Here is a 12,270-nt window from a genome sequence, read left to right as displayed (position 1 = left end):
ATTTGACGTCCAATGTGAGACCAGCGCTGTGGTTTACTCCATGCAGCCTGATCTGAGCCATTTAGTGTTTTTCTTTCTGTTTCACAGATCTCGATGACGCAAAGCATGAGTCTCAGCCAGGGTTGTAAAGGAGCAGAAAGAATATCTCAAAGTTAGTCATGAGCTACCTAACTATGGGAGAGGTATAGCAAAATAGATGACAGAATTATGTAATTAGTAGTGATGGGTCAAATGATGCTGAAGCATCAATCACTCATGAATGATTCACTTTAAAAAAAAAATAACATGTGACCGATACAGCTGGTGTGTCATTTTACTGGGAAGCGCCAAACTGTGTTTTATCGGGAAACTTGTACTAAAATGAAGTCAGGAGAGTGGCGTGCCACGTTTGACATCGAGTTACGTCTACATCATTGATCGACATGAATCTAAGAAAAAGGCACAATTCCAAAGTCTGGGATCATTTTGATTAGCGTCAAATAAGATAAATGTTCTTCTTTTCCTGTTTACTATTTGGCGTATTGACCAGTGTTGTGCGATTCATATTCCTTTCTATACTGCTATTCTTTTTTTTTTAAAGGAAAGTTTAGTTTAGGAGATCACAAAAAGCCGCTGCCTGACCAGGGCTCAGAAAATCTGTAGAGACTCCTCCTACCCCCACCAAAGACTGTTTTCACTGCTGGACTCGAGAAAGAGGTTCCGCAGCCTCCGTAGCAGAACCTCCAGGTTCTGTAACAGCTTCTTCCCTCTTCTTGAACACATCATAATAATCCCCTCAATTCCCCCCAGAAACGGATTAACTCACTGAAATATAAAGACAATATAACATACATCCATAAACTTGATGCATATGCAAAAGTGCAATATATTTATCCGTACAGTAATCTATCTTTTTGTATCTGCACATTATTGCTCTTTTATCCTGCACTACAACGAGCTAATGCAACAAAATTACGTTCTTATCTGTACTGTAAAGTTCAAATTTGAATGACAATAAAAGGAAGTCCAAGTCTAAGTCTCTAAGTCTAAAAACTTTAATTTTGTAAATGATTTCAGTAACTTTTTGTAAAAGATTAAGACTTTATATTTTTACACAATGATAACTATAATTGTATTTTCTTTTAGTCTCTAACCGAATTGCATTGAAAAAATATGTGCCTTTTTTATTAGGGCATGGACTTTTCAGTAAAATCTATGTACCGGTAAGCATACCTAGAAAAGAATATAATTAATGCGTAGCTGTTTTATTTAGAATTTGGTGTTCTTGTCATGTATGACTATGTGTAATGTAGCAAAATACTTTAGAAATTGCAGACCCCAGGAAGAATAGCAACTCTTATTGCAGCAGATAATGGGGATCTTAATAAAAACATAATATAAACTACTAATCTTATTTGTAGGTCAAGTGTAGCGACTGTTTTAATTCATCAGATCGCCATTATGAAACATGAATACAGTATGGATTGTCGATACAGGTATTAAGTGTACCATACATTCACTAAGGCGTCATTTACCCATCACTATAATTAAGCATATAATGGGTTCCCTCCGGGTACTCCGGCTTCCTCCCACCTTCAAAGACATGCACCTGGGGATAGGTTGATTGGCAACACTAAATTGGCCTTCGTGTATGAATGTGAGTGTGAATGTTGTCTGTCTAACAGTGGTGGCCGCCTGTGATGAGGTGGCGACTTGTCCAGGCTGTACCCCGCCTTCCGCCCGAATAAAGCTGAGATAGGCTCCAGCACCCACCGCAACCTCGAAAGGGACAAGCGGTAGAAAATGGATGGATGGATGGATGAACGATGCATGTTTAGTTCCCCTCTAGGGGTTGGAACTTCTTGTTTGAGGTGTGGGATGGACTCTTAGATATAGAGGAAAAAGGTATGTACACAATGACAAAGCCTAACACAATGTTGTGTCATTTATGCTAGACCATATTTCTCAAACTGTGGTGCAAGTAGCACTAGTGGTACGCAGGCTAATCACTCGATTAAAATAGTGTTTTATTTTCCTATATTCAAACCCAGTGTTACTGTTCAAACTGTGTGTAATGTTACAGTGGCCAACAATATTAAATATTAGTGTTAAATAAACAGCTACCTTGTTTTTAATGAATACTTAGGCCTACTATGCCACTGTATTTTATGTTGGTCATTATGGTGCTACTTGAAGAGCCAAGTACTTTCTGAGGCCGTACTTGGTGAAAAAAGTTAGAGAACCACTGTCCAGGATAACCTTCCCTCGGCTACGAATGTGACAGTTTTATCAAGTTGTCAGCCTACAGACCCTTCAAAACAACTACTGAAACATTCACAGTTGCTGCTTGTTTTCCACTCATTTTAATAAGCTCCAATACAAGAGCTATTGCAACAATGTTTAACATGACTGTTGAGGGACAACAATAAACTGCTCTTAGTGGCACAATATTAAAATGTTGGTAAAGTAGCACCTCTCTGTCACGGTCAGTCAAACCTTAAAGGTATAAAGATGTTAATATTTTACATTGGGTTTCAATACAGTGTATGAGCATCGCACTCGTTTGATAATGCTAATGTTATACAGGTTTACCTCAGTAATATAATTCTATGTGTAGGAAGGTTTCTCCTGTAATTCCAAAATAGGGTTGTTGAAAAAAGGTAGCTAAAAAACTTTTCCAGCAACAAGCTGAAGAGCAATTCTTCAACAGTAATGTCTGCGCCTTTCTGGTCATTTAAGTCTAGATGCGGTTGATACAATCAGTCTGCGGGTGCGCATTACGGGCAAGGCCAGGCACATACCTGGAAGCTGGAATCTTATCAGAAGCATATTTACAGCTTTTTCATGTCTGCCCATGATGACAGAAAGGCTCAAAGAATACCTGTGATCACAAAGCTGTTCCTAAGTGGAGACATTTTTATTCTTCTTCTGCATGAAATGTTTAACCAGTAAAACACATTTGGTTTATTGACAAGTAGCCATTCATTGACAAACTTTAACACCAAGATGGATTGTAGGGCTTTTTTTGTATCACACACAATCTAATAATTTCATTATTTTACACTTTATTTCTTCTGCACAAATATATTAACTGTGCAAACGAAAGAAAAACATTGAGCAGACAGTATTATAGTTGTAAAATATCCAAGATGAGAACAACTACCTTACATGGACTTGTAACAGCATGGTAGTGTCAAGACTTCTAACACCAAGGCAGTGGATTGTTGAGTGGCACAAAGGCGCCACCTAGTGCCAAAGGTAGACAGCACAGGTCTATAATTAGAAAGTTACTATGACAACACAATATGACTGACAGAAATTGAGCATATCACATCACAAATTAAAAATATCCATAAAGTACATCTCTATACTATAGTATGTGTTATAAAAAATAATCTGGGCTCATTGCAGAGAAATCATTGCGCAAGAAAGAGAACTAAATACTAATTTATTATGATTGCGTTTAGCCTTCATTTTCATTATGTGCCATCTTATTTCTCAACATAGCAACCCCCCCCCCACCCCCCCCCCAAAAAAAGTATCATCTGGAAAATGTTTGTGTGTTGACAAATCAGCTTTTTTGTGTGGCATAAATTCTTAATCTAGTCCGTGAGTATGGATCCAAACAGTTTCTGCTAGTTTTGAATATTGTATACCATACAGACAAAAAACAACAATGCTGAAAAGATACACACGAAGCCCAGCTACCTACCTGAGTAGGTTGTGCTAATGCTCTTTGCTGATGTAAAATGTTCAAATATGACACTGATTCCATTTTGCAGCCACTTTGGACTTCACTCAATCTTCTGTCTGAGGATCCTTTTCTCCTCTTCTACAAAATTCTTGTCAGAGGTGGCTTGTCCTAAGTCTCTCTTCCTCTTCTCCTTCTGTTGAAAGCTCTCCACTCGACGTGTTTTGATGGACACAGCAGACGTCTTGGACTCATCATCTAATCAGCAGGTTAGACAATTTAGTGGAATAGAAATTATTAGTAAAGCTTCACTGTATCACAGATTTGTCTTTTTTTTCTTAAATTTTTTAACGGTAGAATTAAGTCTTTTGAATGTCTTACATATTGCAGTATTTGTTTTATTTTTCATGATTAGCTTGTACAATAATATTAACAATTATGCAGCCCTATGTTGACGTGTTCCTTATTAGTTGTGTTCACTGCGGGAGTATAAATGAAATGTAAAATGTATTTTGTGCAGTGTTGACAATATTGACTTTAACTTTCTTGACTTGTATGCACACCTTTGTCATGTTGCTTCTTGGTTTGTGCTTTGAATGTAAGTAAAATACCCAATTTTGTGATCTTGTTTATTTTATGTACCCTGTAGTCTTAAGCGTAATTTTTGGTTATTATGTATGGTTAAATGTTTTAATAGAGTACTCAAGCACTTCCTTAAATGTAACTGTATCAAAGATTCTTCCTTTGTAAGATATAGGGGTGCACCAGAAAATATCGTGTCGATGTTCGAAATTATGACGTCACACCGATAATCCGACAATATTTTAAAAATCGTTCCAATGAGGCGAGATTACCCATATTGTGCTGTAGGAGGGTAAGGGGTAAAGAAACCCTGCGTGCCGTCCAAAACTGCACGAGGAAAGAAAAAAAAACACCGGCTTTGACACGTCCAACATCACTATTATCAAGTGAATGCAGACCACCTACTGTAAAATTGTGCAAGTAAACATACTTGTTAGTAATGTTTATATATGCGTCCAGACAGAAGCAAACACAGTGTGAAGCTCTTTTTTCTTAACATTATTGCCGACCTTAACGCGCCAACAGCAGCCCTCAATACACTGCTAGCACAGCACTAGCCTAGCAAGTAGCCGAAACAACAATAACACACAACTTACAGCGGTTACGGTGACCGAGGTTGCATTCAGGAACACCCTGAAATTTCAGCATCAAACATTATGACTCAAGGAAGTTGTTTGTTGCACGTTCTTTATGTTCAGTTTTGTTGCAATAATTATTATTTTTTTTTGTAAATAGTATTTCTTATTTTTGAAGGTATTACTTGGTTAACGTTTAATTTAGATCACTGAAGTATTTACATTAATTTGTTCAACTTTAATGTCAAAAAAGTATATACAAATAAACAGTTTTGTGTATTTGGGATCCCTATACTGTAAATCCCAAAAATTTCACATCAAACCATTGAGGCATTGCGGAGATATTTGTAAAACAAGCTTGCCTTCCTTCATACTTGGTAGCTAGTGACTAATTTGTCCTTAGTTATGTCAACATATTTTGCCATATTTGCTAAAGTTTTACCTGAGGACCTGAGCGCGAGTCCGCCATTGTAGTCTGAATTTAGTCACGAGGTTCCTTATTTTTCTCTATCCTCTTGTTGTGGGGCAGACTGGTTCATACATGCACATGTATGTTAAAATCCTGCGCTGTCAGTATCATATAATTCTAATTTATATCTGTCAGTAGATTTGATATGGAAGCGCTAAAAATTACAACATGGCTGATGGAGAAAATACTCAGTCAAAATGGAGGCACATTAATAAGACCACCCACAAAACGGTGTATCCTGAAGAGACGGTAAAAAGCAGATTGAAGATGGTCTGTAAAACATAATCTATACAAAAAAATGTGACCACAGCACCACCACTGCATTTTATGTAGACCACGAGGAAGTGTTTTAAATGTAAAAAATTATCATAATTTGATCCCTTAAAACACTTTTAAAGCACTGATTTAGTACGAGTTATAGTAGTAATCAGGGCTGCGAATCTTTGGGTGTCCCACGATTCGATTCAATATCGATTCTTGGGGTCACGATTCGATTCAACGCAATTCTCGATTCAAAAACGATATTTTCCCGATTCAAAACGATTCTCTATTCATTCAATACATAGGATTTCAGCAGGATCTACCCCAGTCTGCTGACATGCAAGCAGAGTAGTAGATTTTTGTAAAAAGCTTTTATAATTGTAAAGGACAATGTTTTATCAACCGATTGCAATAATGTAAATTTGTTTTAACTACTAAATGAACCAAAAATATGACTTATTTTATCTTTGTGAAAATATTGGACACAGTGTGTTGTCAAGCTTATGAGATGCGAACTATTGTTCTTTTATTTTTATTTTTATAAATGTCTAATGATATTGTCAATGAGGGACTTTTAATCACTGCTATGTTGAAATTGTAACTAATATTGATACTGTTGTTGATAATATTCATTTTTGTTTCACTACTTTTGGTTTGTTTTGTGTCGTGTTTGTGTCTCCTCTCAATTGCTCTGTTTATTGCAGTTGTGAGTGTTGCAGGGTCGGGTTTGGTTTTGGAATTGGATTGCATTGGTATGGTATTGCTGTGTATAGTTTTGTTGGATTGACTAATTAATTAATGTATTTATTTTTTTAAATAAATAAAAAAAATAAAAATAAAAAAAAATCGATTTAAAAAAAATGAGAATCCATTCTGAATCGTACAACGTAAGAATCGCGATTTAAATTCGAATCGATTTTTTCCCACACCTCTAGTAGTAATGTCATATTTGGTTAGGACATTACTACAGGTATAGTTTGTCAAATTCACCTTTGACTCCTTCTCACTTCCAGGTGTGCACAAACTACAGTTACATCGTCTTTAAAAAGAAATAATAGATACAAATAAGTTATCGGTTATGTGTAACAGCCTTGAAAAAACAGGAAGTTATCAGTTTTGGCCTGAAAACAATATCATGCATCCCTAATAGGACTGAGCGGTATACCGGTATTACAGTTAATACCGGTATATTTTAGAAAGCGGTATATATTTGAAACGTTACCGTTGTCTTTTGATATGCCTTTGTTACGGACATTTGCTCTTCTCTGCGCCTGACCAGCGAAGCACATGGCCTCTTTGGCTTGCCCCTGCCCCTTGCGTGTTTACACCAATTTGCTTGAGAACCTATATCTCACCTTCTTTAGCGACTTTATCGCTAATCTCGTGTGTTTATGTTGTTCACTTCTTGTTAGCGACTTAGCACAGCAGCAATCGATAGCTCCTTTCTGCAGCTTGCTCGTTGTGTCAAATGTTTAGCGAGACCTCGGTTTTATAGTGCCTCTCTCTACGGCCCGTGCGGCATGCGGACTAAGCTAATGTAGTATAGTGGCTGAAAAGTAATTTCAAACTACACAGCCAGCTGCGTTCACCGCAGTGAGTGAGTAAAAGCTCTATCTAATCCCCGAGCACAAGCGTAATGCTATAAACATAACGTAATAAACAAAATGAACGAAAACTGCTTTGACATAGTAATGGCTAACTAATTACTCTATAAAAAATTAACAACACATTACGTTACTACTTACAACTAAAATAATCTGAGTACTCTAAACAATGGTTATCGAGCCGTAAAACACTTAGGCAACCTTAAATACTTTGCAGATTTTTTTTAAGATACCGGTATATACCGTTCACCGCCATTCGGACTGAAAATACTGCGGTATCAGTTTTGGTCCATATTGTCCAGCCCTAATACCTATTACTAGGGGTTAGGATTATTAATAACAATGCTCAGTTTGAGAGACACAAGTCAAAGGGGTAATAACTTAGAAGTAGGAATGTCCCGATCCGATATTGATATCGGAAATCAGTCCGATATTAGGCAAAAAAGTGAAAATCGGATTTTATCGGACTGAATCTAAAAACTCCGATATAAGCGCTCCGATATAAGCTGTCCGTTTACCGCTGCAGCACGTCTATAATAGGTGACTCTGGTTTGATCACACACCAACACAGTAGGTGGCGGCAATGCCCCTTAATTAACGTTGGTGCTGGCCGCGGAAGAAGAGCGCCTCTGATCCAGCATGCACAGCCCACGTGATCACAACGACGACAACGCGTGTGCTTGCAGCAAAGTGTAGTGATGTCGGCTGTGTGGAAGTATTTTAACCTAAACTCGGACAAAGACGTTGCCGCTAAATGCAACATTTGTCAGGCGCAAGTGTCCCTTGGAGGGACAGAACCGGGAAGGTTCAATACAAGCAACCTCATCGCACATTTGAAAAAACACCACAAAAAAGAACACGAGGATTTTCGCTAGAGCAACAAGGCGAAGCAACAAACCTCTGGCTCGCTTCAGCAACCCACGCTGGCCGAAAGCTTTGCAAGACGTGACAAACTACCACGGCACAGCAAAAAGGCAATGGCCATAACAGAAAAGATAGCCCAGTTTATTGTGCTTGATGACCAGCCCCTGTCGGTGGTGAGTAATGTCGGGTTTAAACGCTTAATGGAGCACCTCGAACCTCGCTACATTATTCCTAGCCGCCACTACATTGTAGAGAAAACTATACCCCAGATGCACGAAGAGGTTAAAAAGTAACTGAAGTGAACTTGAATTGTTTGCACTTTAAAACGTTTTTTTATTTTTTTATTGGATTTATTTAGGTTATTTTTAAGTCTTCTAATTTATTTTTAATGTATTCTATTCAATTGTATAATTATGTTGGTATTAGTGGTTATTTTGAACTTTAAATATAACATTTTGTTTTTATTGGATTTGTTGAGGTAATAATCTTTATGTTGAAGGTTAAAATTTATGTAACCAATTTTTTTAATAATAAATGGGTCAGTTTTTCCTATACCTACTCTTGCTGACTATTGTTTTCTGTTTTAACACTACAACATCAGAAACAGTAACATCACTTTATCAAGCCTTTTCTAACATTCCACACAACAAAATAAGGAATAAATATATGTATGATTCGTGCCTATATCGTATCGTATTGATATCGGTATCGGCCAATACTCAAGGCTACAATATCGGTATCGTATCGGAAGTAAAAAAGTTGTATCGGGACATCCCTACTTAGAAGTGTACCGTCTGTGGCAAATGGAGAAGCGTTTTTGTTTTGTTATTTACATTTAGCTACAAAAGGGTCATAATTGTAGAAATTTCTCCGTAAAGCCTGATGCGCCCCAGTTGCACACCACTGCAAACTACGAGCATAATAATAAACACTGTAAAATGAGTAACAGAGAGACAAAATTAGGTAGAATTTGTACTACAAGATTGAATGTAATTTTTACAGATGCATCTTACCTTACTATGTAGCGAATTGACCATACCATTGACTAAGTAATTTTTTACTCTTTCTATACTTTAACAACTATTAAGCATATTTCTATCAAACTCTTTCGGATATATATATATAAACATTATTTTATTTTCGAGAAATGTTAATTTAGTTTCACTGTAAATACATTTGCTTACAGTATACTCCCACGGTGCATATTGAAACAAATGAAATGCAGTAATCACTTCAACTCCCTTGTTTGTATACGTTCTTGTGCATGTGCATATTTTAGGTGCACTGACCTGAGTCAATAAGCTGCTCCTCAGGAGGGAGGAACTTGGCTTTGCCTGCGTGAGCCTTTGGTGCATCCTCGCCATTGTCCTCATACACATTGGACCACTTTATAGCCATGTCCATGCCAGGAGGGGGGCCCTTCTTCTTCTCAGGCTCTGCTGCTGTATACGTTTGGGGAGGTGGCACAGCATTTGTGACCCATGGCTTAAACTCCTTGGGAGCCTGAAAATAGCAGCAACAAGTAAATAAATAAGCTTTACTTGTATGTAGTAAGAAACTAAACATAGTATCTATTTATGATATCAACACAGTTCAGTCCTCTCCTTTTATCTATAAACGTACTTACCTCCCTAATATGCTTCCTACACCTTTCAAAGATTATTTTAAGACCAATTCACAAGTTCATCATCATAATACCAGAAAAAACTGATAAACTCCGTCCTATCTTCGGCCATATCACTCTTAGCCAGTTTTCCATCAAACAGAGGTCCTTTACTCTGGAATAGTCACCCTTGTATTGCAAACTCCTCATCTTCACTCACTAACTTTAAACATAGATTAAGGGACAGCTTGATGAATCAACATCCTCCATCTGTTCCTACCTTTTAATGTAGCCCTATTACTTCATACATACACACACCCTCACACTCACCTATACTCAATCCACACAAGGTAGACTACTTGTTATCTTATTGTTTCTATATACTATGTTTAATTGTGTTTGTTAATTTACTGCTTTAGGTGAGAACCTTGTCTAAGCCTTTTTGGGTTTCTTTTCTCACCTGCACTTATTTCTTATTACTAGGGATGTCCGATAACATCAGACTGCCGATATTATCGGCTGATAAGTGCTTTAAAATGTAATATCGGAAATTATCGGTATCGGTTTCATAAAGTAAGATGTATGACTTTTTAAAACGCAGCTGTGTACACGGACGTAGGGGGAAGTACAGAACGCCAATAAACCTTAAAGGCACTGCCTTTGCGTGCCGGCCCAGTCACATAATATCTACGGCTTTTCACACACACAAGTGAATGCAAAGCATACTTGGTCAACAGCCATACAGGTCAGACTGAGGGTGGCCGTATAAACAACTTTAACACTGTTACAAATATGCGCCACACTGTGAACCCACACCAAACAAGAATGACAAACACATTTTGGGAGAACATCCGCACCGTAACACAACATAAACACAACAGAACAAATACCCAGAACCCCTTGCAGCACTAACTCTTCGGGATGCTACATTAAACACGCCCCGCTACCCCCTACCAAAACCCCGCCCCCCCCCCCAACCTCCTCATGCTCTCTCAGGGAGAGGATGTCCCAAATTCCAAGCTGCTGTTTTGAGGCATGTTAAAAAAAATTATGCACTTTGTGACTTCAATAATAAATATTGCAGTGCCTTGCTGGCATTTTTTTCCATACCTTGAGTTGATTTATTTTGCATCCAGCGGGGCATCACAACAAAGTTAGGCATTATAATGTGTTAATTCCACGACTGTATATATCAGTAGATATCGGAATCGGCAATTAAGGGTTGGACAATATCGGAATATCGGCAAAAAAAGGCATTATCGGACATCTCTACTTATTACGTATTTCTCATTACTAATTTTTTGACTCCATGTTTGTTTTTTACAATGTTATCTCTAGTACTGTTTATATTGTGCGAACAAATAAATAAAACAAAATAAATTACAAAGAAATACAGATAATTTCTGAAAGAACTAAAACAGAAAGTGTCTCGTTATTGTTACCTGGAGTACAAATCACTCTCCAATTACAGTATTTATACCTATTAGTTACTGTTGTACCTCTTCGGGTGCTTTAACTGTCAGGCTATCCCAGTCTATCTCCTTGTTCAGAGGATTGTACAGGAAAGTCGGTTTGGACACGGAGCTGAAGAGCTCATCTGGCTTCGGTAGAACACTTCCACCGGCAGCCCGTTTGCTCCCTGACCGGGAAGAGTCAGGTTCGCTTCCCTGAGCGTCTTTCTCCGGCTTCTGGCTCCGCTCTCCCTGGCCGCCCTTCGCCTCTTCGTCTGAATCGCTGCTGTCGCTCAAATCGTCGTAGCTCGAAAAGAAACCTAAAGAGCCGGTCTTTTTGTCTTCAGTCATCATGTAGCGCTACGTAATGTCTTGTCTACATGAACTCTTTACACGCAATTCCGCACACTTGTGATTAAGATACGATACAACTGCATTTAGTAGGTTACGTTTCCAGAGCCGGACTCCATTTTGAATAAGCCTCCAACTCTGTCGTAAAGCACTTCGTTGTAACTTATGTCGTAAAGATTGTCGCAAAGACAAACACTCAGGCGATCGCGTTCGGCGTTGCCAGGCGTACCCAGGGGCGCCGCTAGGGATTTTGGGCCCCATGAAAATAATCTTTACAGGGCCCCCAACACAGTGTCATTATTTTTTCTGTATTATAATTTCATCATCATTAGGGGCCTCTCTGGGCCCCCCTCCATCATGGGCCCCTAGAATCCGTCTCCTTTACCCCCCCTTTTCGGCGGCCCTGGGCGTACCATAATTAGCATATGTGTATGATGTTACCCTCTGTACAAACAATCATTACAAAAATCCTAATGAGTACGAAAGTTTGACCCCTTCGATATAAAGTTGTTAGAAAACACACACACCTAACATTATGCATCGTTTCTCATGTCTCTTTATAGCCAGATGGGGGCACATTTTTCCATATAAAGGTAAAACTACATTACTATATGTAATGTTTACTGCTTAAACCTTTATTGTGAAAGTCTGTATCATTACTGCTGTAACAGGATTTATCGCGCTTCACTAACCGGAGGTAGGGGGAAATGCCGGTGTTCGACCAAGAGGTAAAGAATAAACAAAGCTCTCGGGCTGAACTGAGAAATACGAGTTTTCTATGTCCAGTTATTATCCAGATTAGTCCGGGAGCTTTGTTATTTTTCTTTACCTCTTGGTCGA

The 12,270-nt window shown here is 38.3% G+C and overlaps 1 protein-coding gene across 1 annotated transcript; it reads right to left on the bottom strand.

Annotated features, from left to right (window-relative positions):
- Window positions 1-3,501: 3,501 nt before the first annotated feature.
- On the bottom strand, window positions 3,502-11,586 carry lg14h1orf52 (linkage group 14 C1orf52 homolog). The gene is made up of 3 exons (XM_061975666.2): window positions 11,128-11,586; window positions 9,315-9,528; window positions 3,502-3,928 (listed from the first exon to the last, which is right to left on the bottom strand). Exons 1-3 carry the CDS (start codon window positions 11,431-11,433, stop codon window positions 3,774-3,776), a joined length of 675 nt encoding a protein of 224 aa, XP_061831650.1. The 5' UTR covers window positions 11,434-11,586; the 3' UTR covers window positions 3,502-3,773.
- Window positions 11,587-12,270: the final 684 nt, after the last annotated feature.

Source organism: Nerophis lumbriciformis, linkage group LG14, assembly GCF_033978685.3.
Source record: "Nerophis lumbriciformis linkage group LG14, RoL_Nlum_v2.1, whole genome shotgun sequence".
Classification (NCBI taxonomy): Eukaryota; Metazoa; Chordata; class Actinopteri; order Syngnathiformes; family Syngnathidae; genus Nerophis; species Nerophis lumbriciformis.
This window is presented reverse-complemented; position numbering and strand designations above follow the sequence as displayed.